This window comes from Pleuronectes platessa, chromosome 22 (genome assembly GCF_947347685.1).
Source record: "Pleuronectes platessa chromosome 22, fPlePla1.1, whole genome shotgun sequence".
NCBI lineage: Eukaryota > Metazoa > Chordata > Actinopteri > Pleuronectiformes > Pleuronectidae > Pleuronectes > Pleuronectes platessa.
Genome location: NC_070647.1, coordinates 15,342,803 through 15,370,325, shown reverse-complemented (window position 1 = coordinate 15,370,325; position 27,523 = coordinate 15,342,803). Strand labels below are relative to the sequence as shown.

The window sequence follows — 27,523 nt, the reverse complement described above, 5'->3', positions numbered from 1 at the left end:
CCTCCCAATTTCCTCCTTCGATGTAGAAACAAAACGCAGCCTGCCCCCTCTTGGTTTTATTCTGAAAATCCATACAGGATGTGCTGTGCGGCTGTCACCTACGCTGGATGACGCTGGTGTCAGTCAGTCGATCGGTGGTTCCGCTGCCGAGCGGAGAAAACGACCCAAAAAGAGACTGTCCGCGGCCCCGAGCAGAGAAACAGTTCTTCAGCTGAACCCGAACCGTCCGGAGGAATAACACAAACCCAGGTACGTTCACACCGACGCTTTAGAATTGTACCATTTAAACTTTTTTTTCGCCCTTGTACTTCAGCGGGGCAGCGGCTAATTCGCTACCAGTAAAGCTAGTGAGCTAACGTTAAAGTTCACTAACTCACTCTGGGTTCGATGCTGTTCGGACCTGGAGATATTCAACACAGGGGTTAAAGTGTGGAAGTGCAGTCTGACTAGTTCCGCACTGATTCACTGGGACTCGGTTCGGGTAACGCGGGTGTTTCGGGTTGGAATTCAAAAAGTCCTCAAATGGAAGCTAGCAGCGTCAGGTTCGTGGTTAACAATAACTTTTGTGATTAATGGGGGGTTTAAGGTTGTCCTGAACCGGGTTAATTCCCGGAGAGGTTTTTATTTTTTAGCCCAGCTGTCTTTTAGCCGGGAGACACTCGTGTTTCGTTGCCTGGAGTGATAAAGGGTGGGGCAGCTCACCCGAGTAGAGATAACGTGAAGTCCGCGTCGTGCCCTCCTGCACATGCCTACATGACAACATATACAACAAGTCCACTTCTCAGCTGCTTGTGTAGCTGCCAGTGCTCAGGGCTGTGATCTGGTCTGGGCTGTGATCTGCTCTGGGCTGGGATCTGCTCTGGGCTGTGATCTGTTCAGGGCTGTGATCTGTTCAGGGCTCTGATCTTCTCAGGGCTGTGATCTGCTCTGGGCTGGGATCTGCTCATGATTTTGATCTGCTCAGGGCTTTGATCTACTCCGGTCTGTGATCTGCACAGGGCTGTGATCTGCACAGGGCTGTGATCTGCTCTGGGCTGGGATCTGCTGCAGGGCCACCGAGCTTCCAAGTTCATGCTCCTAGTCATTCAAATCAAGTTCTGGCTTATTAGACTCCCGAGTCCTTTCGATGCGTTTCACAGTGAAATCCTTATCAACACGAGGTCAAATTAATCACAGGGAACAGAGGAACCTGGGGGCCACAACTCACCGTATTGTAATGAATGAATCACTGGAAGTTATCAGTCATGAAGGAGTGACATTAAGAAAGGGGGGGAGGAGGGGGGAGGGGGGGGGGGGGTTATAAATGTGTGTGGTTTGTGTTTGTATGAGGAGTAGTGTTGTCAGGGTGAAGCAGTAGTGAAAGCCCACGTGAAAAAAAGACGCTGGTTCCCCTTTTTTTAAAAGTGGGTGTGGCTGTTCTACCGAGTTAAAGTTAGAATAGGTGTTCCAGTTTAGGCTGCTCTCCAGTTAAGGATCCGTGTTGGTGTATTAGTCTCACAGAGCTGTGTCCTGTCGGTATAAATAAACTTGAACTTCCTCTATGAAACAAAAAATCAAAAGGGATTAGAAAGAGTGATTTCGATTCCTCACTAAATTCATCACAAATCGGACTCTCCTAAATTGCTAAATGTGCTTTGATAGCTGAGACCATTGGGCCGTGTATAAAGAGGGTTGACGCCTTTCCACTTCCTGCCACTATTCAGAGATGAAGCCAAAATATCCAACATATACGAACGCTGCCATCTTGCGCGGATGATGTTATTTTTTTGGAGACAGCGTCTGTTCAGGGATTGATCTGTGGTATCGTGGTCCTGTCCATACAGGTGCTTGGATTCAAGGAAATCATAACTGGAATTAGCAATCAAGAAAGTAAGCACCAGTCTATAATGAAAAATTTGAACACACTGGTCCTCTGTGATTATTGTTTTTGTGGGAGAATCTCTGATGTGGACACTACACAACTTCTAAAGGTCAAAGGCTGATGAACTTGCTTTCATCACACTTTCCTGAAGCGTCTGCAGCTTTAAAATGCACCACATGAGGATTTGCCTGCCGGTGACGCAAGGATCTCCCCTTCCCTGCCATGTAATACTGTATTTCCCTCCATTATGTTCTTCTCCGCTCAGCAGGCGGTTCCAGTGGAAAATACCTGAAAGTGTGGAACAAATGCCATTGTTTCCCCCTGACCACAGAGCAAAGGGTTTTTGAGCAGGCGGACCAGTCAGTCATTCCTCAGCTGGAGTTGACACTGGTGTTGATGGACCAACGGTTTCATTGTCTTATGTTTAGATTCACTTGACCGTGGAATAAAGCTGTGGATATGGTTGTGGGTCTGTAATGGAGAGACTCTACATTGAAAAGGCCATATTCTTCAGTTCACTAGTCGCATGCAGCTGTTGAGCTCACATGAGGAACGAGGGCAGAGGTGATTGACTGACAGGGAAATAAAATCAAGGCCCTGACCTGCAGTGGCCGTGGAAACTTCTGACCTTCAAGCTTGAGGAAGCAAAGGAATGACTGTATTATTTTTTCTCTCGCAGCTCAGTCGGGATTTAGCAATGTCCTGCTGTGGTATTGCAATATTGAAGGGATAGATCAGCTCAGCCGCGCTCCCCCCTCCGTCTGTGAGGTATTGCAGGCGTTTAATGCAACAAAAGAAGGAAATGGAAAACGTACAAAAAACACCCGCGGCCAGATAAGCAATTTTAATTTGGCAATGCAGAACACTTAGTAAGCTTTCAGCTCTTATGTAATCACTCTGTCTTCCTGAAATGTTCATGAACAGCAGGGCTGGTATTGGTAGTGTGTGTCGTTATTGCAAAATGAGATCCTAGAGATACTTACTGTAGCAGGTACAGACTACTGGTGTTTGTACCTGTTTTATCTGCTTGTCTGTCTTTTTGTTCGTCCGTGCGTCGGTCTGAGAGTCCGTCTGTCTTTCTGTTGACAGATTTTGTCACCACGATGGAGTCATACCCGTGCAAGTTACAGTCACCAAACTTCCGGTTGTGTGGTTAAGATCAAAATGAAGGTGCAGTTTGAAAATGGGTCTGGTCTATCTCTATGTAATATAGTAATGATTACTCAGGCAGAGGAAGTGATGTTTTCTTTTAAATGTGTACACCGTGTTCTCTTGGTTGCAGTGACGATAAGGTGGACGGGACTTGGAGGTCTCAGTATTTAGCAGGAAACACACTATGATGTGACAGTAGCCCCCAGTGTAGTTTTGCTTACTTCACTTGTTTCCCCTCTCCAGCAGCTACTGAGTCAAATAGAGACAGAATGACTGTTTTCAGATTGTGTGACATTAACAATAGCGATGTCCTTGCTACACACTCTGATAAGACTCTGTTCTGTGACGGGTCTGATTCCACAGAAGTTTAAACAACTTAACCTCACACATCTAACAAACATGACTCTTTCTCTGGTTCAGAAATGGCCATTTATAAAGTGTATGTGCAGTGTGTGACGACTCAGGTTGGTCTGTACATGCTCTGATTATATTTTTCACACATCAATAGAAACAGTCACAGACTTTAAGGCTGGTCAGCTGTGTTTGTACTCGTCTCTTTGGTCGGTATCCTGTTGTTTCCTGCAACTCTGCTTAGTTCCTGATCCTGACACTGTTTCTGTGTGACGACCCCCAGAGAACCTTGAGAAACATAAACATGGTGTGAATAGACAGCTCGCTGCTGGTTTGTGGGAAAGAATATGTTCAAGGATGCATTCTTCCTTCCATCTGTCCAACAGTAACCTCAGTCCCTCTCTTGCATCTACGTGTCTCCTACCTCCTCTAAACCCGTTTTTATTGCATTAATTAACTAATAAATACCAAACTCACCAGAGAAATTAACACTTGAAAAAACACCAGTGTGATAAGAACTGCCCTAAGTGAGAGATAATTGGCTGAGCCCAACCCGAAACTCGACAGGCAGATCTAGATACTAGATAGCCTGGCACTGTTGACTGAAAAACCCGACCTGAACCAGAATATCATTTAAAAATGGTCAGGTATCGACATTCTAGTGGCAAACGAGACAGTGCCGCTTAATTTCGTCCTTCTTATTACACCGTCTATGATTTCTTCCCTTTAATTCAGTCGTCGTCATCTCCTTCGAATTGCTCCCTCCTTGCACCAGCTGGGAAAGGACACTTGGATCTCGTGTCTGTTGCTTCGTAGTGACTCAAGTTCAGCGTTCATGTGCTTTTAATAACACACGAGTCACCTTTTCCCTTTGCTGTCTCACTCTGTGCATGTCCTCCCCCTTTAAACTGGCTGCAGGCAGCTGCTGCTCCCTGCACCACCATTCACTAATTATCACAGGACACCTTCTACTGTAGAAAAATGTATTTGATAAATGGGTGAGATGGATAATGAGAGCATGGGAACTTGCTCCTAATGCCAAGGCTCAGTTGAGGCATGGCAGCACTGAGGAATGCATGTGCTCACTTCTATCTTGAGACCGTTCTGAGCGGCCAGATTCCAGTGTGCTCAGTACATTTACTTATCAGCTGTTAGTGGATATCATTGTTGTGTTTGATTACGTAATCTCAAAGGCTGTAATCGTAAGGACCCACATTCACACAGGTTCTCTGCAGCTTTGATGGAATCATGCGTTTGTTGCCTAGACAGATTGTCCTGTGTAATTATCTCTCGCTGCTTATTTACATGTCAATAAGACACTGTTAAATAGCAGTTTATCCATTTAGCGTTGTTTACATATTCTCTTCATTCCCATGTGGCAGAGTGTGGAATTATATCAGCGTTCTCCTGCTGAGTGACAGATTGAGTGGACTTCAGACCTCAGCTTAGTCAAGAGCATTGTTTACAGATCTGGGTCAAGTCATGTACAATTGTTTAACACAGCCCCCCCCACACATGTCCTAGAGAGCCAAGGGTGTGCAGACGTTTGTTCCTGTTTGCTCCTGATTATATCGGACCTGGATAAAGGGCTTTTGTGCTGAAGGAATTCCCAATAGATTGTTGTAGATATCATAGATGTTTTTGGCTTGCAAGGTCATTTTCCATTCATCAGTGTATTTAAAAATATCTAGTCATTAGAATGAAGCTGCGTAAAGGTCGAAGGACCAAAAGACGAGGTCTCAATCCAGAACAAACTGAACCAGGGCTCGTTTCGTTTACGATGGGAAAACCATTTTTTTCCCAATAGTTTGGACTTTCTGACCAATTGCAAGAAGTTGAGACGACATTAAACAATAGAAGAAGAAAAAGCAAAGGAAGTAGCTGGCAGTATTACTTGCAGACTACATCACGCCCCAATGTTTGAATGAAGAGGACATTCATTTGGCGGGTTCTAGGCTACTCCCCTCCAAATTGACAACGGTGGCGTCACAGAAGTCAGATGCCCATCTACAAACCAATCATTGTCAAGTATAGGTAGAAGCAGCCCATTCAGGTTTTAACGACAGGACCTACTACAAATTTTGCATCCTGAATTACGATCTGAAACCAAATATAACAAAAACGTGAAAATGCCCTAAAACTAAATGTTACGTTGCCATTGTGCCAACATCACAGGATAATTTCTCAAAAAATTGTGTGTGTAATATCATGTAAAATCACCAGCAGTCACCAGTATGGCATCACCGGTAACTGGGTATTTATTCATATGTTTTGTGTGATCTCTCAGCTCTTCCTGCTTGTGTGTCAAAGGAGGAACTTGTTCATACTAAAGTTGTCACACGTTGTAAATCTCACTGTTGTGATTGTGTTGTGGAGGTTTCTCTGAAGCAGCGGCACTTGTTGCCATGTTTAGAGCAGATATTTGCGGCCCGCTCCATGTGTCCCTCTCTGGGGCTGCAGTAGTGATTGGTGAATGATGAATATGGACAGCTGGTGGGGAAACGTCTAAAGGAGCAAGACGACAAAAACTGTGTGGACAAAGTGTGATCTTCATACTCAGACATGATCTTTGGAGTATTTATGCATAGTACAGTCCTGTATGTGCTTTGTGGCCAAAAGCTTCTTTGATTCAAAATGATTTCAACTCTGATACACAAAATATAAATACTGAAATCATAGACTCAAATACAGCTTGATTAATATAATGATATTAACTGTTTTCTACGGCAAATAATTACTTGACAAAAGATTACGATCACATTAAACTGACCCCTGACTCCCTTTCTTCTCTGATTATGCTTTTGATCTTTTATTTGATCAATAATTTAATTCAAAGCTTCTGTCTTGTAAAGATGATAATCACGTTATCTCTGGGAATATGACAGAAATCAGTTTTTGCGGTTGTGGCTTTGTGTGTCTTTGGTTGTGTGACTGACCTGATTGTAAACTACAAATACAGTTAAAGGGAGGATTGTTCGTTCGCCTCCTCGTCCTGTGGTGACCACAATACTACCCTCTGTCCAAATGCTGCCCTCGAGGGCCACGGGCCACTAACCATTGACCAACACACACACACACACACACACAATGCATCTTCTGATCACAAGTGGACCACTCCAAATTAGAGATGGGGAATTTTGTCATGAATCACATTTTGTGCAAAAATCACGCGGCCATAAGTATATTTAATTGTAATTATTTTTTAAACAAGAAAAATAGTTTTGGCTGCAAGCAACCATTGTAAATATACTGTATGTGTGAATTATATATATATATATATACACACTAAGTCCTTTGTCAGTCTGTGTCAGCTGGACGGTCTGAATGTATTTAGTTGCAAGAGATACTAGAGAGGAGAAGAGGCTCCAGTCTGAAGATGAGGAGAGGAATGAGAAAATGGGCAAAGGAAGAGGATGGAGGGGAGGAATGAGGGGATAAATAAAGAGACTGTTTGGGGGGGATGTTGGGTTTGAAATGGATGTGAGGACAGAGGAGGGGTAGAGGAGAGTAACAGAGGACTGTCTGTGGAAGCATTGAGACGGATACGGAAGCTGCCCGCAGTGTCTAGTCTCCTTTTCTATCTAGCTGTCAGAAACACACACACACACACACACACACACACACACACACACACACACACACACACACACACACACACACACACACACACACACACACACACACACACTTCTGTAGTTCAGCGGAGACTGTGCTGCTGCTGCCAACAACCACTGTGAATTGATTTTGTCCCGTGTTGAATGTGATGAGTTTATAAAAATGGATGAAAACACCCACCTGCTGCCTCCATTATCAAACCCCTTCACACACTTTCTCTTCCCTTCCACTTCTTCCATTCTCCGTATCAGTACTCTCAGCACTGTTGGTTTGATGCTGTAGGTTTCATAGTACACACACACACACACACACACACACACACACACACACACACACACACACACACACACACACACACACACACACACACACACACACACACACACACACACACACACACACACACACACACACACACACACACACACAAAGAGATCAATGCAATAACAATATGTCTCTTCTTCTTGGTTTCACATATTTCACTTTCTTGAATGTCAGCGTAACTCCTGGTGTTTTTGAGCAGAACTTTTAACAAGATAAAGCGAAAGATGAAACAAAAAATAATGTTTACTGTATGTACATTTTTAATTAGTAATTTATCATCTTTATAGCTGTACTTTAAAAACGGAAAGTGACAAGTTTCCAAGACATATTACAGCAGGTATTTTTCACCATGACATTTTGCTCTTGAAGTGATTGTTGTAGATGCAGATATTCAATGAAGTTGTTCGTCTTTGACTCAGTGATGATGTTGTATTCATAATATTCACATAAGTTAATGTTTGTAATTTTCCAGGCCCCTACAATCTGAGTGTAACTTGAGGCAGCAGCGATGTCGGGCTCCTACGACGACTCCATGATCGATGTCTCCAGTGATAGCTTCTGGGAGGTGAGACAACATAACTTCCTCTGCACGTCCACATTTCCCACGGATGTTCTACTTCCCTTTCTCACCTCTCTGTCCCTGTTCCTGGTTCTCAGGTCGGTAACTACAAGCGAACAGTGAGACGGGTAGACGATGGCAACCGGCTCTGTAATGACCTGATGAACTGTCTCCATGAGCGGGCACGTATTGAGAAGTCGTACGCACTGCAGCTCTCAGAATGGGGCAAACGGTGGCGGCAACTCGTAGATAAAGGTACTTAAGTAAAAATGCTTTTAATTCATTTCTGTATATAACATAAACATCAAAATGTGATTGTGTTCTTCACTCTCTTAGGAACGATGCGCTACATTGTGCTAATGCAGTTATTATTAATGCATTTACATCAATGTCCAAATACTGACAGGTGATTATGTCCTTCTCAGGTCCTCAGTATGGTACACTGGAGCGGGCTTGGTCCGCTCTGTGCACGGAGGCAGAGAAGGTGAGCGAGCTCCACATGGAGGTGAAAGCAGCGCTGATGGGAGAAGACTTCGAGAAACTGAAGAACTGGCAGCGAGACTCCTACCACAAACAGATGATTGGCGGCTTTAAAGAGAGTAAAGAGGCGGAGGACGGCTTCCGCAAGGCCCAGAAACCCTGGGCCAAGAAACTCAAAGAGGTGCGGGTTTCTTCAACAGTTGTTCAAACATGTTTGCAAACTAAAAGTGCTAACATACAAGCAAACAAACGACGAAGCATTTCACCTCTCCTTTATGTGTTTCAATGAATCATGATTCATTTCCTCAGTCACACGTCTTTAAAACGATGATGTCAGGAATGAGAGGAACAGGTCTCATCAGGCTCTAAAGAGAGAAGCACACCTGGACCTGGTCTTTATGTATCTGTACCTTAAAGCTGCACCCAATCACACACACTCATAGATATCAGTACCCTGAATATGCCTGATTTATTAATATCTAGATCAATAAATCATTCCTTAGGAAGTCGGTAAATATATAACAAATATTCCATTTGAGTGGCAAGCTATAAACTTCCGAGCAAGTGATTTCCCACCTCACTGATTAAAGCCGTTCGCGTCAATTTTACCGTTCACTTCACATGATTAAATATTACTGACACATCATTGTCTCTTTTCTCTCCATGACTACCTGCTTACTGAACAACAAACACGCTCAGGGATATCTGACGCCACTAAGTGCTGCTCATGAACCTGAAGCTCCTGCCAAACATCAGTCACATTGTGCCGAGGTGGCAGCCAGTTATCCTGTCTGACTTTGATTGTCAGTGGAAAGGAAGGAAACACCGAGGCCACTGTCACCTCTCAGTTCAAAATAAGCTCCATGTTTTTCCTACTAATGCGTTCACTTTGGCAGCCTGTTTACTCTGCAGCCCTCACGCTCCTCTATGTTTCTGTGTGGTCTCACATACACATGTACAAGCAGATATGTGTGTGTTCAAAGCTGCTGAACATTTTTGTAACCTTCAGGCTCTTTTCCCCCCCTGTTTCCTGCGCGAGTGATGTCACCAGAGGGGTTGTGACATCCTGGCCTCTTCACCAAGCAGAAACAGAACAATGCATTGTTGCAGCCATTAGTGACTTATTGATCCACTGTATAGACGAGGACAAGTAGTGGAGGGCAGAGAGGAAATGAGAGTAATTAACTGGTCTAGAAAATTAGGGGCTGACATGGGTGACGTAGGAAGAATGTCAATATTACGGGAGTACATACATTCCGAATGAGAGCTTAGTGTTGGAATTTTATATTAGAGGACACTCACTCAAATAGAAGAACACATGCCGGACAGTTTGAGCAAATTAAAGAGAAGGAAGACCCTGTTCAGAGCTGGTAACAACATCCGGCCTGAGTGATCAGAGAAGTGGTCAGTGCTAGGTCCTGGTCTGAAAACATCCATATGCGTCCTGTGATCTGATCCCTCTGACCACATTCTGAGCAGATCAGAGACTCATGGGGCCACATTCTGTGACGGCTGTGGCTCAGTAGGTTGAGATAAGGTCTAAAAGAAGGTCGGAGGTTCGATCCCCCACTCCTCCAGTCTGCATGCCAGAATGTCCTTGAGCTAATTGCCCTTGACGGCTCTGCTGACAGTGTTTGAATGGTATGTGATACAAAAAGCACTGTGTATAGAACCACTGTTTGAATGTGACTAGTCAGGAAGACTGGAAAATATACGTTCTGTCCATTTATCATTCTCTTCGCTGAACGAAATGCCTCCCGGGTCACTTAGGAAGAAACGTCTACTCAGCTGACGTCCTCTGATTCTCTACAGTTTCACAATGAATCTGACTTTTATTTACACTCTTCAATTATCATATGTACATTTTTTGTGGCCACAATATCAACATGAACCACCATCTAATGATTTAAATGTCTCTCTCTCCGCCAACACACACGAAACAGGCTCATCTGTATAATCAGACACACAACATAATTAGATCTTCTTGAAGAGAAATTATATATTAGTGTATTTGCGTATAAAGTGGGGAAGTAAGATCTGATCAAAAGTGGTCATACATCCAGGACGTAAATGAATACCAGGTGAATTAAGCCCTGTCCATTTGTAATTGGACCTCTCAGGACGGATGTTAATACCAGATCTGACATGTCTGCTCGAGCCTCGGCCAAGAGTAACACTGTACTACACGATGTTTCATAAATAGACCCAGACTGGATGAGTTTGCTTCCTCTATTTTTTAACTGTCTGAGCATTAGCTCTTTCCTAGACCTAGAAAAGATAAAGTACTGGTTTATCTAATCACTTGTGTTGATATTAAAGATATTAATTTGAATCCACAGGTGGATACGATGAAGAAATCTTATCATTCCGCCTGCAAAGAGGAGAAGCTGGCGGCCAGCAGGGAGACCAACAGCAAACTAGAGAGCAACAACAGCCCTGAAGCCCAGAAGAAGCTCCAGGAGAAGGTGGAGAAGTGTCAGCAGGAGGTGCAGAAGGTAAGACTTCAGTACTGTGGGATGGGAAAATAAAATTCTCTTTTGCATTTTCCTTTCAAATACAAAATCATGTTTTAATTGTAATCTCGTCGTCCCTTCTTGTCGTCCAGACTAAAGAACGCTATGATAAATCCCTTGAAGAGCTGGACAAGGTGACCCCTCAGTACATGGAGAACATGGAGCAGGTGTTTGAGCAGTCGCAGCAGTTTGAAGAAAAACGCATCAATTTCTTCAGAGAGTTGCTGCTGGAGGTTAAACAGCACCTGGACCTCTCAACCGAACACAGGTCAGTCACATGACCCCGTCCCAAGTAACCAAGTCCGTCAAATATCTAATCAAACGCTCAGAAAATAATGTTCTTCCTGTTCCGTACCGTCACCTCAGATTCCAGACGATCTACCAGACGATGGAAGACACAATCTCAGCCACTGACGCTGAAGAGGACTTGAAATGGTTCCGGTCCAATCACGGCCCCGCCATGCCAATGAACTGGCCCCAGTTTGAGGTAAGTTCATGAGGGGGGAAGAAAGTATGTGGATCATCTAGAGTGGCTCCAAAAACTTTTTCATGTCATAAACAGACACACACCAGGTTATGAACCCTTGATTTACCTAATCACAAGTACTCTTAAGCAAGGATTGTTGCTGTTGCTGCTGACTTCAAAAGATGAATACACAATAGTCTTTATTTATTATTTAGTAGAGAACTTATGAGTGAAGTCCTTATTTATCTGGAGATGCCTACTGTGTCCTCTTAAGAACCATTGGTGCTCTGAGTGGCCCAACTGTGAGAAGCATCAGTCAGAAGGACAAGACAAACTAAACATGTTTGAGGGAAGGGAACTTCAAGCGGAGCACTGCTATAGTTTTATTTTCCATGTGCATTTATCCGAAGCTGGAGTTATGGCCTGGTATCAGTCTTGTCACTGAAGTGTGCTGTTTGGCAGCAGAAGTGGAAGTTAATCTCTCCTTGGCCATCGGGGGGGCGACAGTGAGAGCGATGTTATGTCATCTTCTCAACAGGAGGTGAAAAATGAAAAAAGGAAGGAAAGGCCCAAAATGTGCTGCATGTGCTTTCTGCGCCATAATTTAAGAAGCTGCTGAGTTTTCTTGGAGGTATAACTGTTCCAGTGAGGCCCCCCCGCTTACAACTTCCATCATTATTACTGCTTGGTTTTTGCAAGACTATTTTGACAAAGAGGATTAAATCTTGTTTCTGTCAAAATACACTCTAACATGAGCCTCAACGCTGTAGATGTGCACAAAACATTTATAGGCTGTCAAAAACAGCATGCAGGAAAAATGTTAGTTGCTTGTAGAAGCTACTGACTGTTGTCATTTCACTGTATTAAGTTGATTTAACAAGCTGAAGTAATTAGCTGATTTAGGTTATAACTTCTGTGAAAGGCTCATATAGGCTAATAAATGAGTGTTTTTTGTTGTTGCATCCACAAACTAACATTTTTTGCAGCTTGTAGTTTGTTCCTCTCCAGTTTCAGGATTAGACGTTGTTGTTTGCATTAACCCTTTTTTTTTTTTTACACCTGCTTCCCTTTCCCATGTCTGACAGAATTTGGACTGGTCCCATCCTCGCTCCTTTAAGAGAAGGTCCATTGTAGTGAGTTCTGCATGGGAGGGCTGTTCTGTCACAGCAGCCATGGGAGGGGGGGGGAGATCTTCTTCTTTTTTTTATAGAGCACTAACACACTCACCACTTACTGCTTCCATTTGTGTGTGTTTGAGGTGGTTGTGTTTGTATCTTTTAATTCAAGCTCCAGAGAATTATATAAGATATAAAAGGCAAAATCCCAGTGCACTGCACACAGACACCACCGTCTCTGCCATAGTTCTGTATGTTTATGAAAACGTTTGGCAAAACCTGCATCAACTCTCCAGCCTCTTCTCCTTTTAAATAAGGGAGGTTTAAGTAGATTTTCCTGGACGTAAAAAATCCTAGAATCGATACCACTATTCTCGCAGCTTGTTGTTGCCGTTCCTTTTAAACAGTGAACTCTGACCCCTCAGTGACCCTCCTCAATCATGAGTGCTCTCCATGAGGAGAAGAACATCAGCTCAGCAGCGCCACAGAGTCTCAGGTCGTCGGCCAGACCGGAAAACAACTTTGATCTTTAAAATTTGAGAGGCCTGAGAAATCAGAGCGGTCAGACGAGCCCTTTGGAAGCTTAGAGGTCACACTTACTATTGTTATATATAACATATAATTTATATATATATGAGAGGCATCGCAACTGCTGGCTTCGTTTTAAACCCCATTACCTAAGCAACATCTTAGCAGATCAAAGTGTACGAGCAGTGGTATAAGGAATGAGGAGGTCTGCAGGGTGAAGTGGTGCAGGGCCACTTCAATGGTTAGAATGGATTTCAAGCACCACGGGTAACTGGGTAGTTCACCATTACAAAAAATAGAGCGATGAAACCAGACATAATGCTTTGGAGCAATATTTACAACTGAATTCATAAACAAAAGACACAGGTTGTTTGTTTTGCTCACTCTCCCTGGTTGGACTCTGGTGTGAGGGGGGGGTTCCCTTGGTGCTATGTTTCTTTCAATAGGTGATGGATTCTGTACATTTTTGTGTCTCTCATTTTATCAGGAGGTTTGCACAGTATTGTATAAACACACATGTGCATGTACAGTTTCAAAGTCCAGATTTGGTGCCACAGTCTGGGAAATGTTTCACAGATTGTTGGATTGTGTGATAAAGTGTGTGTGTGTGTGTGTGTGTGTGTGTTTATATTGCAGTGCATGAGTTGTTCTCCCACCGCTTTCAAAGTCAGCACAGTCACATGTGTCTCACAGTAATATGTGTGTGTGTCTGTGTGTGTCTATCAGGACTGGTCCATAGACCTGAACCGAACGCTCAGCAGGCGAGAAAAGAAGAAGCCATCGGAAGGCGTCACGCTGACCGGCATCAATCAAACTGGATCAGACCAGCCTGTTCAATCTGTCAAGACCAGCAGCAGGTAGATATCTAATCACTCAACAAACACAAAGGAAACTGGGCACAACACAACCACACACACACACACCCCCGCTCTGACTTTCCATTCCAAACCTCCCCACATCTCAGATAATCCCCCCTTCTTAAGGAATCCTTGTAAACATTGCATAAGTGCAGGGAAGCTCCGGGTCTGACGTCAAGTTGCACGGACGCTTCCATAGCGACAGTAAACATGTAGTTACAGTTTGCTGGGAAAGAAGTCGTCCCCGAGAGACGGGGAGTCTGCTGCTGCACAGCTGGAATGAGGCCAAAAGTAATGTGGAAAAGTTACTCATACACAGGGAGACGTGTATATTTATACTGGTACTGGAAAATTCAGAGAAGGCAGGATTAGTGTTGTTAAAGTCAGACACACCTGCAATTCTCTTTTAGACATTTCTGGTTCACATAAAGAATAAATAAACATTTAGATAGAAAACCGTTTTTTAGTCCATCAAAGCGAAGAGAAACCTCGTATAATTTACTTTATTTGAAATTTACGGCAACAAAATCCTTTTTATCCTTCACTCTTGATTTGAATGCAGGACTTGTGATCATTGATTTAATATTCTAATGATCTAATTACATATAAAGAGATTAAATGTCTCTACAAGCTTCAGAGCCACCTGATGTTCGATTGGCATCTTTTAAAAACATTACGCAATGTCTCTGACACGAGATGAGACAAAGAAGTTATTTTGCTCTGGCAGAGAAATGTGTGTGTTTGGTGTTGTGGCAACAGTGGTGCATGGAGATGGCAACAAACGGTAGATGAACGTAAAAAAAACTTTCATGCCGTGTTCATCACAGTAAAAACACGACACAAAGTCATTTGCATAGAGATGTATCTGGAAAGATGTGAGCTCCTGTGTGTGTGTGGGTGTGTGTGTGTGTTATATATTTCGGGATTAAGTGCGGTTTGCTGTGAGCTCCCTGGCCTGTGTCTTAATGCTTCACATTCCTCTGTGGCGCCGTAACGAGGTTTCCTTTATGAATTAATGTACAAACACCTGCTATCAGCCCTTATCCACACATCAGTACAAGTGGTGTGTGTGCAGAAACCACAAGCGAGGAGTATGTGGAGGAGTCGACACGGGGAATGTAAGGCACGGAAAGCATTTGACCTCTGAACTTAAAAACGTCAAACGCTCTGCTGCTCCATCAACACTGCACATTGTTCCCCCGGTCGTTTCCTCCACATAAGGATGCTGCCTGTCTGAAATCGAAATCTTGTATTGTAGGCATGTTTTAAGATTCAAGAGAAGAATATATATGAAGATTCTCCATATGTTCATGATGAAACCCAATTTTCAAGTTGGTTAGGTATTTAAAACTCCGGTAGCTGGTCTGAGCTCAGCTTTCGTCCCCAGCTGTGGCCAGCAGAGCTCCATTCACACACCTAAGAGACACCAATTGGTGATAAGGAGAATTTTTAAATAAATACACAATAATGGACATTGATAAGACAGAAATAAAGCTCTTTACATACTTCAGTATAATTTGCAAGATCAAGTGTGTTTGTTTACTGAACCCATCTAAAGCTACTTTGTGCCAGCCTCTTACCCGAGCTGTGTTTGCTGTTACAACTCCTCCGAGTCGAGCCTGAGGAGTCATGCATGGCATGACTGTACAAACAAAGGCGTTCAAGTTTCTCCGCTTCACACTCTCCAGGGCCAACTGATGTCTCCTGCTGTTAACGGCCCCAATATTTCTGTAAATAGAGAAAAAGAAACCCTGTGTTTCCTCTGATGAGGTGGACTGCACCAAAACTTTGTCCCTTGATGTGTAAAGTCACAATGGAAGGAAACAAACTGCACTCGTGTGACTTTTTCAGAGAGATTTTGCAGACACAACTCGCAGCAGACACAGTGTGTGATGAGTCACTCAGGGAAGTGACTTATTAATGTTTTTCTAAGGTTGTGTTAATTATAAGGTGCAGGCTTTATCATAACAAAGCCAATTGGTGCCACGTTGTCTCTTCTATCTGTGTTTAGTTTTAAGTTTTAAGAAGTTGTTCTATTCTCTGATTGTAATACCTTGTTTATTGTAAAATCGAAGTACAATAATGATTGGCTCATCTGTCTCCGTAATTTTCTGCTCAAAGTATCACTTCCCCAAACTGACTGTGGCCCGCGGTTTTCTTTCACTTCACACATTCAATTCTACAATGCAGTATTAGGGAGATTACGAGGATAATGTGTCCATTCCGAAGATGGAATTCCACAGACTGGGAGGAAATTAACTGTGAGGAGAAGGAAATGGCGGATTGGTGGTTGAGGGATGTTGGTGGCATCTGTGTGATATTATGATACATGATACACTGGGTGGTTGATTTCTGACAGATGAAGACGAGAGAAGGGTTCTTATTTTTAAGAGGCAAACCATTGAGTCTCGCCATCTCAGAAAACTGCAGCTCAAGTAGCGAACAAGTTAAGCTTAAGTTTACTGAATCGTTCTTTTTTTTAACTCCTTAACAGGGTTTTAATTGTATACTTTGTTACAAAAATACTACTGTTCCAGACCAAAGTCAGTATTTGATATGTGCAAAAGACACTGTTTGGGGAAGTGGTTTTATTTAAGGTCAGAATATCAAGCTGAGCATCTGCTGTAGAAGATGCTGCTTTGGCACCGTCTTTGTCACGCTCCCCCCCCCCCCCCCCCCCCCCCGGTCATGTTTGTCACAGGTCTGTACCTATACGTGTGAGTTCTTGTCAACAACCCATCTCTCACTGTGTTCCATGTCGTCAGCCTGACTGTGCCCACTAAAACAGCACCAGTGGGCTCGAACCCCTTCGAGGAGGAGGAGGAGGAGAAGGAAGAGGAAATGGCTGTGGAGCAGGAGACCACAGTCAACCACATCAGTGTGGAGAAAGAGGAAATAAAAACGTTGGTGAACAAGGGGGCAACTACTGTGCCAACCCACAAACTTCTCGCCTCCCCTTTTCTCTGTCTCTTCTCCGTGGTTTGCCGTTCACTCCTCGTCTCCTGCCTTCACTTTGTTCCCTTCTCTCTGGTGTTCCCCCTCTCGTCCTGCAGGTGGCAGGTTGTTGTGTTGCTCTGCATGGTCACTGGAATGACACGGCACACAAAGTCAGTGTGTGTGTCTGTCCTTCACTTCTAACAGTGCCATGTTTTTCAGAACGTTACATGTGATGTGCTGTCTTACAGTCAGATCTGAATATCTACACACTCGTTAACACTTTACACTGGTTGTTTATACGTTTTCTCATAGTTAAAAGATGATTAAAACACAATATAACATTAAATAAAGCGCATACACATGTATAGACATTTTAATTGGTATGATTACGGTACAAATACATGACTTCAACCTGTTTGATGAAATGTCATGCTGCCTTTTTATACTCAAATTGAACAAGTTGAATAGTAGATGTTGCAGCTGTGTCCAGGTCTGACTGTAAATAATTTGTGTGTGTGCTGGTGTGTATTTACTGTGTTACAACTATCATGTCTGTCAAAGCCCAAATCTCTTTTTGGTGTTTTAGTGGCTCCCCCTACTGGCCATTCAGGTCAAACACCAATCATGCATCCACTCACATGATTTTCGTCGCTGCTTGTTACTGAACTTTTCACGTGTCTTCTGATGTGTTGTCATGTTGGTTTTGTTTCATTGTGTGCACTTTCACTTTGAGCCTTTGATTTTGAAGTGGTAACTTTTGAATCATGTTGCCTGACACAAACACAAATCTTGCCTTGTAGCTCTGATGTCGTACGAAAGCATGTTTCCCACTTGTTGGAGTTTGTTTTTCAGGATAAATCCCAAAGCTGCCCGTGGATTCAGAGAAGCTTTCGGGCTTTGTGTGTGTTTTGTCGTGACTCTACTTGGTGTTGTGTTTATTTTTCTTGCCTTTTCTTGCTCTAACATTGATCTTTTGCTCCTGCTTACGCCTGCCAAGCTGGGTTGTCCTGTCCGTCTACGAGGCCCTGAGATTTAGAAGGGTTTCTAAATGGCTGGCCTATCTTTGTTCTCCAGTGTGGGCAGCATGGAGAAGACTCCAGACTGGTCAGACGAGGACACAGGAAGTAACCCATTCTCCGCAAATGGTGAAGGGAACCCATTCGAGGACGAGTCAGCTTCTCCGGGTCTGTCTGTGGCTGTCAGAGCCCTCTACGACTACGAAGGGCAGGAGCAGGACGAGCTCAGCTTCCAAGCAGGTAAGGAGCCGAGATGAGGTGAAAGATTCCGAAAGGAACCAGACTACAAGAACAAAGTATTTATCTGATTCTTTCTCCTTTTCCAGGGGATGAATTAACCAAAATTGGCGATGAAGACGATCAGGGTTGGTGCAAAGGCCAGCTCAAGAACGGGAAATTGGGCCTATATCCTGCTAACTATGTGGAGGCCATCCAGTAGTGGATTGTCACAGATGAATCCGAATGTGAAGAAAGTGTTTTGTTCAGAAATTACAGTGCGGCTGGAAAAGGCTCGGCCTCGTTTTTCAACCCTTCTCTCCCTGTTGATGGAGACTGGACCGGCGTGGGAGAAGGACGGAGAGGATGCGGATTATAACAGGACCACTCGACATGTTTTAGCTTTGACCCGTCGTAGAAAAGTGCTAAAGTGGAGATTAACCTCCAGTTTCCAGATGATTCCAGGCGAGGGAAGAAAAACAAAATTGCTGTCAGCGTAAAAATATGTTACTTAAAATCCCATTTATGCTGTTACAAAAATAATAAGTATTCTAGTAAATATATATATTAGATAAAACTCAATGAACTTTATGTGTGAATCTATATATTGTTTTAATGAAACACTGGGATGACTCCGACAAATTGTTTTGCAATGTTAGCCATGCAGACTTTATACGTAAGCCACTGTGGATTCATGAAGGGAGACGACCCTTTTTTTATAACTTTGATTAACCATTTCTGTTAATAAGAGTCCATTTCATAAATATTTCAAGAAACTTTTGGAGAAAAAAGGCCCTTAATGAGTATTGTGTCAGATTTAACTTGCATTGTTCTGTCGTTCCTTTCAGGGTTTTTCATTTCACTGTTCGGGTTGTTTTTTTTTTTTACAAGGAATGATAACGACATAATTCTCACATAGTCCTCATTTAGCTCACAGTGGGCGGGTTTTCCTCGAGTCACTGCGAATGAATGTATATTCACTGATAGTATTTCTTCACCTGTCCATCATTCACTATCACTGATGCTGGGTTTTCGCCATCACTCACACCTCGAACAACTCTCCACCCAAATATCTGTAATGCTCTACGTTTTATTTCAACTCGACACTGAAAGATTTTCGCACTTGAATCTCCAATGTTTTAGTTCTCTCACTTCTTGTCAAATACAAAGTTATGGGAGAGTTTTAGTTTTTTGGGGGGTTTGACAATATATTACAAGTTATAGCAATAAAACCATACGTGCATGTAAATAGCCTGGATTAATTGAACCTTACGTCAACATCAGATGAAATGTAGTTGGAAATTGATGATTGTTAATTTATGATGCCACAAGTGCTTTTTTGTTCTACTCTTGTTATAATGCTGTGACTGAGAATCAGTTTGTACGTTAATTGAATGTCTAATGGAAAAATATCCCTTGAATTTGTCATTTTGTTGTGTTTGTAAATATGACTATTATTCCCCCCCCTGCGTAGAGAGGGCTATATTCACGGAGTAAATCAACAAATACTTTGTGAATAATTGTTGATTTGTTTTCTCTAAGGAGCTATGACATGAATGGACGTGCCTGATTTCATAACCTTAAAACATGTTTGGATTAAGTAGTTCTGTCTGCTTGAGTTTTTTTTGTAGAGCTGAACTTCAGGCGAGAAACCTCTTGTGCCAGCTCGAAATTCATTAACTGCCTAATGTTCTGATGAAATCACTGAAATATGCTATTTGATGCCCTCAACTGCAGCACAAGAGGAAGATGATTATTTTTTTGTCTTGAATAACAAAGAGAAAGAAGACGTTTTCAGGGCGCGTGCTGTCGTCAATGCGCAGCAGCAGCTGTACTTGTACAGTAAGGTTTGTAAATGTTGTCCCACAACATAATAAATGAATTTATTGGAAAGAAAATACTACATTTTGTCCTGAGTGCTGATTTTATTCCGTGGTTAAAATTGTAGTATTATAAGCACCAAAATATTCACAATTTATGTAGTAGGAAAGGAAAATTAAGATTTTTGGTAATTAAAAACAAGATATTTAATGAATACTTAGGATATTAATTGATAAAATACATAAATATATAGCAAAGACACACTCATGCATGAAATAACAGGAAATTAATACGGGTCATTAGAAGGGTAGTGATACATAAATGTTTTTTATTAAAAAAGTAACAAATGAGCCCTTGTTAATTATGCTTTTTTTACAATGATGAAACAGTATTATAATTTTATTAGAACATTTTATTTTGTTATTTTACTGTCCTTTTTTATACCATTGTATGATGAACATAACATTCTAAATAAACTTAACGTTAATAGATAATTAAATAACCCTCTTACAAGCAGTCATTAAATACTACTAGTAAATATTAATACTTATAAAATACTTATTTCTCATTTGTTTAGTCAGCTGAGCCACAGGCGTCGAGGTGAACTACGTTACCCAGAATCCCCGGCGACCACAACACAACCACGGGCTCCTCTCCTCCAATCAACGGCGAGACGTGCTGTTTCTCCACCGACGTGTCGCACTGACTTTTTTTAACCGTGGTGTTTTCCCCTCATGTAAACGTCACTCGTGTTTTCAGCGGGTGAAGAAGCGACCGACAGACACAACACAACAACCGACCACAGCGACGATGTCCGAGCCCAGTAAACCGGACATCTCCGCCATCTTCAAGCGGCTCCGCTCCGTCCCCTCCAACAAGGTGAGTTCTCCCCGCGACGAGGAAGTTCAGCTCGGGTGTCTGACACGTCGCACTGAGGCGGCTGCCACTGGAATCTCCACCACCCTGCTCTTATCCGGTTAATGTCGCGTTGGGAAACCAGTTGGTTCCGGTGGAAATCAGCCTTCGTTAACGTTTCCAACGTGAATTACAACGAGAAACTGCGAGAAACTGTAACCGGACGTTGGGTTAGCTTTGTGGCTAGCAGCCGAGCTAACTAGCTCCGTGTTTTGACAGTTGACATTAGCCGCTGTTTGTTTGGCTACGAGCTTTCCCCTGTCCACTTCCTGTGTGTAAAGAACGTCGTGTGGGATCGTTACAAAAGGGAAACAGGAAGTGACACCAGTTTAATTCACATCCCATTTCACGAACAGCTGTTAGAACCAGCAGCTGCTTCCACTACTGACCCAGTCTGTTGGCTTTTTTTTACACTCGCAGTGAATTCAGGGGTGACATGTCAAAATGTCAGCCCTTCTGTTTTTTAAAGGGACAGTTCACTCCACATCCACCTCACCACTGTGGCGATGAAGGTGGAAGGTGAAGGGTTCGAGTCCTCAACACATGTTTTTGGAGCTTCAGGGATAAACAGCGTTTCAGCCAAATCCGATACAATTGAAGTGAATGGCGACTGATTCTACAAACGCAAAAGAAAAACATAACCTGTCCCCAAATGTCCTCTGTGAACCACGCTTCGACATTTAGGATAAAACATGGTTTCGAGTTATATATGAATAATGTGGATTACAGACACCTGCATGACACAACACAAGCAGTATGGAGGCATTTTCTGTTTTTATTATACGTTTGAAGAATTGGTCGCCATTTACTTCAATTGTATTGGATTTGGCTGCAACACTGTTTACCCCTGAAACGTGTTTAATGGACTCAAACCCACCCACCCAGAGTTGAGCTGAAGCTTCATTATCTTTCTTCCTCTCACCCCACAGGTTTGCTTCGACTGTGCAGCTAAAAACCCGAGCTGGGCCAGCATCACCTACGGCGTGTTCGTGTGTATAGACTGCTCGGGCACCCACAGGTCTCTGGGGGTGCACCTGAGCTTTATCAGGTAAGTCAGGATTTATTAATAAAGCTTTTTAGACCAAACCTTCACAATATACTCGAGTCTGAGAGACTTGTTCATCCTCTCGACGGCAAACATTTCAGATATGTGCTCAGGGCCCTGTCCATAAAGTGAGAGCTCCACACACTGCAATTTAAGAAAACACATGCAAATACATAGCGAAAACGACAATGGAGATGTTTCCAGGGGACCCAATGAGTGATGAACCTGGCTGTAGTTCAGTGTTCAGAAGTTGTTTTCTCAATATTTGCACGTGCTTTTTCTATTTGCATTGGTTAAGCTCTCTCTGCCATCGTAATAAAGCCACTTTCAAACACGACCTCTGGAGAATGTCCGCACACAATCCCCTTTCTCATATGAAGATATACGCAGCAGGAGATTCATCAACACAGAGCGTTCCGGTGAGGGGTGGCTCAGCCTGAAGGAGTCAAATCTAGATATAAAGACACAAAAACAGGATTCAATTCTCTGCAGATTCTAAAGAAAATTTTGGTCTGACATTTGAATGTGTCTTTATTGGAAAAAACAATCGTGCTAATCTCTAAACAGGAACAGAACGTGGGTTAGTTAGAGATGTAGCTTGTCTCTGTCTTATCACATATTCTTTAACTCTACTTTGTTACACAGATCTACGGAGCTGGACTTCAATTGGTCCTGGTACCAGCTGAGATGTATGCAAGTGGGAGGGAATTCCTCCGCTGTAAGTACTCAAGGACAAACATCAACAGGCTGTAATTCCGGCATGACGTCACACAGACACACATGATTCAATGTGATGACTCGTGTTTGTTTTGACTTTACTATTGCAGACTTCTTATTTCGGTCAACATGGCTGCATAACCAGCGCTGCCAACGCCAAGTACAACAGCCGAGCCGCTCAGCTGTACAGAGACAAGATAAAGAATTTAGCCACACAAGCCACCAGAAGCCACGGCCGTGAGGTAAATACAGATGAATGAATGAATGAATGAATGAGAAAAGGCTCGAGCTGAGTCCACACGTGGTAAAACATTTTATTTGCTTATCACACCCTCACAGTTAAATTGGTTCTTTCTTTCTCTTTGCAGCTGTGGCTTGATTGTCAGGCTCCTCTCTCTCCACCGCCACCAGAGGACAAGCATGTGGATTTCTTCAGTCTGCATACAGTGGTGAGGTGGTGCACTTGGACTAACTTTGGTGTGACTGCAACCACATATATTTGCGCGCTGGGTATTCAGTCATTGACAAAGATTCGTCATTTCATCGTGTGCTTCTGTTCAATTCCCAGGAGGTTCCAAAAAACGTGAATACTGCCGAAATGAATCTGAGCTCCTCCACATCAGAGAAGAGTTTATACCCGGAAAAAGATGAAGACAAAAATGGTATCAACTGCTTCTCCTGAGCCATGTAACAGATAGAAACATCACAAAACCACACCAGTTGTATTTATACCCACACAATTCATGGGGTTCCTCATTTTCAGGTAATACAGAGGAGGGTCCAAGCGTGGATTCGCTGAGTGTTTCTCCAAAAACTAATCCAGGTTAGTCTTCATGTTTTGGCTTCAATATCTTATTTTTGTATTTGTATTATGACTAAACTGCAGGAGATGTAACATAAAAAAACGTCCTTCAATCCTTCCAGAGCCGTCTTCTCTTTTTAAGAAGAAGCCCACTGCTACCAAGAAAACGGTATGTACACAGCAGTATTTTGAAAGTAGACTCATTGTATTACTGCTTATTTGACGGTGTATTTAACTGAATGTTTGCTGGAAGCTGGGCTCTAAGAAAGGCGGTCTAGGTGCTCACAAGGTCAGCAGCCAGAATTTCTCCGAGCTGGAGAAGAAAGCTCAAGCTGCCGACAAGCTGAGAGAGAAAGAAGATGGCGCCGTGAGCACCAAGAAGAGTGTTCAACCCGAGGAATCCGTGTACGTCCTTTTTCTTATTTTGAAGCAAATGATTCTGCCGCCTCGATGAGAATGTCAGAGGTTAGCTGGTGATTTTCAATCACCTGTTTCTGTTTTCTCCTGTTTAAACTTGTCTTCCTCCTCTCAGCTCTTCATCGATGCGACTGGCCTATAAAGATTTTGAGCAGCACAGGAAAATGGAGGATCAGAAGATGAAGGGATTAGAGGGGAAGAAGAAGGAGCAAGCTGAGAGACTTGGCATGGGTTTAGGCATGAGGAGGTAAGTTGATGAAGATGAAAACACTCACGATCCTGTACCTGGAGCTCTTTTGTCATTTCTCACATGGTCACTGTGTCTCTGCTCGTCTCTGTAGTGGAGTTTCACATTCTGTGACTTCAGACATGCACATGATCGAGCAGGAGAATACCCTGGGCTCAAAGACCACCAAGGGACGAAGGCTCATTGAGCCAGACGATGATGAAGGGTCCTTCACCTCCAGGTCAGATGAAGAACGACCATCTACCTGTTTCTCCAGCTTTTAGTGATTCTTTTTTCCACCTGATATTAATGTGAACTTGCTCTTTCTTCAGGTCTGTGTCCCGGTTTGAGGATCAGGTTGAATCTTCTGATCAGTTCACTTCGCGGTGGGATGACGGCGTCGAGGAAGGAGGCTGGATGAAGGTGACAAAGAAACCAGAGCCGGACTTCTACTCTTCCTCCATCATAACTTCACTTGACGACAGGTAGGAGACAGTGAATCATGACTAGAAATCGAAGTGTTAAATCAGAGTAATGGTTGATGCTGTAATTGATTGGATTACAATTTTATTATTTCTTCCATTTAGCAGACACACAGCCAGGAGGAAACCAGAACCAGTACCAGTGCCGGACACGGGAGAAGCTCGGAAAAAGTTTGGAGATGTCAAAGCAATCTCCTCTGACATGTACTTTGGAAAACAAGACCACTATGAGGTACACTTTTTATACACTCATTGGATTGAACTAGTGCTAATATTCATTTTGAAGAGTATTCGTAAACCTTTGAAAAGATCTCTAGACTTTTGCATATAGCTGCATAACATATTCTGTAGTAAAATCGTTGTTCTCAGAAAAATCACTGCTGGAAACGTTTCAAACGTTGTCTGTGTTTCTGTTTCTTTAGTACGAGGCCAAATCTCGACTGGAACGATTATCTGGGAGCGCGTCTATAAGTTCCGCAGACCTCTTTGATGATCCAAAGAAACAGACTGGTAAGGCAGCGCTGCAGAAACAACTCTGCACATGATTTACTCACTGATCAAATGTGTTATTCATGCATATATGTATGATGACCTAAAGACAGCATGGATTAATGAGTGAATCTTGTGCCCACAGGGAGTTCGTACAGTCTGACCAACGTGCTGCCCAACGCTCCTGACATGTCGCAGCTCAAACTGGGAGTGCGCTCAGTCGCAGGAAAACTCTCAGTCATGGCCAGTGGTGTAGTTAACTCAATTCAGGTCAGTCCGAAATACAGCACTTGAATCCAATCATACAATGAATAGTAGTAATAATCTAATGATTTATATTATTTTCTTTTCCCAGGATCACTACAGTACCTGAGTCATGATGCGTCTCCTCTTTGATTCAGCGTGTGTGTCGTCGGCGTCGACATAACCGGAGTTTGATAGTTTACCTGGTGAGAGACGGATGGAGATCAGCTCTCTGAGCGAAACCTCTGCTTCGCTGCATCAAACTCTAGCCCTAAAGTGACCCTGTATACATTTACATCTATTTTTCTTTCTCAGATAATGTGTATAGAGCTGGTGTTAGAATCAGGATGACTGAAGCACAACATTTGCTCATCTGCAGACACCTTGAAGTGCGATTTCTGTGTAAAGTGAAACCATGTGGAATATTTCGTTTGCATTATATTACTTGATTTGAGGTTTTGGGGTTTAAATACTTAAAAAAAAATACTTTATGTAGCAGGTGGGAGATTTCTGGTGTCATGAAGGAAGGGTTTACTTTTTGATTCCGTTAGTTGATGAGGTCAAAACCTAAACAGCAGAGCCAATTCAGTTTTTTACAACTGAATTGGCTCGTGCACTTTCACTCGTCACACGCTCTGTGCAGTGTGTTCTTGTACTTTATTTTCTGAAATCTTGCACATTCCCACCATTTTTGAAAGTGTCCTTTTCCGTCCCCAAAGTGCACTTACGTTTGCTCTTCCACAGGCGGTACCAAAAGCTGATAACGAGGCCTTGTGGGGACCAGATATGTGTGTCTTAATTGAGGATGATATCAGTTATGGACATTGGTCTTGATCTAATTAGCAGATAGGTTTCATTCTCCTGCAAGTAGCCACGTATTACTTTTTGCTTTTGTTGTAGTTTATGCATCCATAGTGGAAAAGGACCGGATGGCAGTGAGGATAAGTAGCTAGAGAGGTCTGAAGGAAAAGCTTGATGTTTTGGGAAAGTGCACTTTGCCTAGAATTTGATGCCACTTTTGAATATATGCATTTCTTTGTCAGTAGGTGGATTTTATTACCTCTGGACAGAGTCAGGCTAAACTAAGATATGAGAGTGGTGTCAATCTCAGCATCTTTCTCTCACAAAAAAAACAATGAGCACTATATCCCAAAATGTTAAACATTTCTATTAAAGGAGACATATTCTGCTTATTCCGTTTTTCTTTCATCTCATGCGTTAAATAGATTTGTGTGTGTATATAAAACTTCTGCCATGTTAAACTGCCCACAGTCCACAGTGAAGGGAACTCGCCTCACCTTCAGAAAACACATTTGAGTGAGAGTTGACCAGCTGGCCAATCAGAGCAGACTGAGCTGTATCAGGAGGGGGGGCCCTTAAAGAGACAGGAGCTAAAACTAAGTGTTTCAGACAGAGGCTGATGAGAGGAGCTGCAGCAATGGACAGTCTGAGGAAAGTGATGTGTTTTCTGAACATTAGAGCACGTGAACCTTTTCATAAAGAGAAGAATATGTCTCCTTTATAAAACTCAAGTGTTATTTCTTTCCTAATCTTAATCCAGACTTTACAATCAAGAATAAGGTCAACATGGTAACACGTATATGTGTATATAGAGATTTATTTTCAATTTGGAGGGTTTCGATAATGTTTGGTTTGAAAATTGTGTTTTTGTCTTCTGCGGTGGATTCCTATGTTTTCGCCTCTGGCCATATTTTTTAAGTGGCACACAGATTCTTGAAGGGTAAGATTTCCTGATGCTGTTTTTCCTGAGGCTGAAAGCTACACACATACATGTGTGTAGCTTTCAGCCCCTGATCTCTAGAATCACATGTCCACTTCCAAAACATGAATGTACACTGTACCTTTTTAAAGCGTTCAAGTTCTTTGTTGCTGCAACATCCCGCCACGGTCCGAGTGATATATTTCAATACATCAAAAACAACCGAGGCAGTGATGAAGCACAAATAGAACGAGAAGTGATGCTAAAGTTAGATTTTTGGATTTGATATTTAAAAGCAATGGAGATGCACATTGAAGTCTGTTTACCTGAAGTCTACTAACGATTTAAAGCACTAAGTGTTTCTGGCGCCCGGACTGGGGACAGGATGGATTCATTTCCGATTTACTTCACTGTACTATTCTTGCTTCTCAGGAGTAAAATATGAAACACTACGAAGCACTAAAAGCGTTTCACATCCTTCAATGACCAAATATTTGTTTACTCCATCACTGTTTGCCTTAGACCAAAGATCTCTGAAGCATAACGTCTTTAAATTTGCAGTATCATGGAGTCCTCTCGTCAGTTCCTCTTTCTTTTTTTTGCACATAATTTTTTGTACGTGGCAGCTTTTGCAGGAATGTGACGAACCTTTGCCT

At 42.7% G+C, this 27,523-nt stretch overlaps 2 protein-coding genes across 6 annotated transcripts; both read left to right on the top strand.

Moving 5' to 3' along the window:
* Positions 1 to 81: 81 nt before the first annotated feature.
* On the top strand, positions 82 to 19,890 carry pacsin2 (protein kinase C and casein kinase substrate in neurons 2). 4 transcript variants are annotated; one of them, XM_053414681.1, is made up of 12 exons: positions 82 to 249; positions 7,776 to 7,868; positions 7,961 to 8,117; positions 8,288 to 8,523; positions 10,682 to 10,837; positions 10,948 to 11,123; positions 11,222 to 11,342; positions 12,407 to 12,454; positions 13,691 to 13,821; positions 16,587 to 16,724; positions 17,833 to 18,014; positions 18,101 to 19,890. In XM_053414681.1, exons 2-12 carry the CDS (start codon positions 7,812 to 7,814, stop codon positions 18,211 to 18,213), a joined length of 1,515 nt encoding a protein of 504 aa, XP_053270656.1. In that variant the 5' UTR covers positions 82 to 249; positions 7,776 to 7,811; the 3' UTR covers positions 18,214 to 19,890. The 4 variants fall into 4 exon arrangements, with proteins under 4 accessions (XP_053270656.1, XP_053270657.1, XP_053270658.1 ...); XM_053414682.1 differs by lacking the exon at positions 12,407 to 12,454 and having other exon boundaries at positions 82 to 250; positions 7,778 to 7,868; XM_053414683.1 differs by lacking the exon at positions 16,587 to 16,724 and having other exon boundaries at positions 82 to 250; positions 7,778 to 7,868.
* Positions 19,891 to 20,492: 602 nt separating this feature from the next.
* On the top strand, positions 20,493 to 26,196 carry arfgap3 (ADP-ribosylation factor GTPase activating protein 3). Of its 2 annotated transcripts, none has more exons than XM_053414771.1 (16): positions 20,493 to 20,690; positions 21,656 to 21,774; positions 22,417 to 22,489; positions 22,599 to 22,730; positions 22,857 to 22,937; positions 23,057 to 23,150; positions 23,252 to 23,311; positions 23,413 to 23,459; positions 23,544 to 23,695; positions 23,823 to 23,954; positions 24,049 to 24,174; positions 24,266 to 24,418; positions 24,524 to 24,647; positions 24,838 to 24,925; positions 25,050 to 25,174; positions 25,260 to 26,196. In XM_053414771.1, exons 1-16 carry the CDS (start codon positions 20,622 to 20,624, stop codon positions 25,275 to 25,277), a joined length of 1,593 nt encoding a protein of 530 aa, XP_053270746.1. In that variant the 5' UTR covers positions 20,493 to 20,621; the 3' UTR covers positions 25,278 to 26,196. The 2 variants fall into 2 exon arrangements, with proteins under 2 accessions (XP_053270746.1, XP_053270745.1); XM_053414770.1 differs by having other exon boundaries at positions 20,494 to 20,690; positions 24,521 to 24,647.
* The last annotated feature ends 1,327 nt before the right edge of the window (positions 26,197 to 27,523 follow it).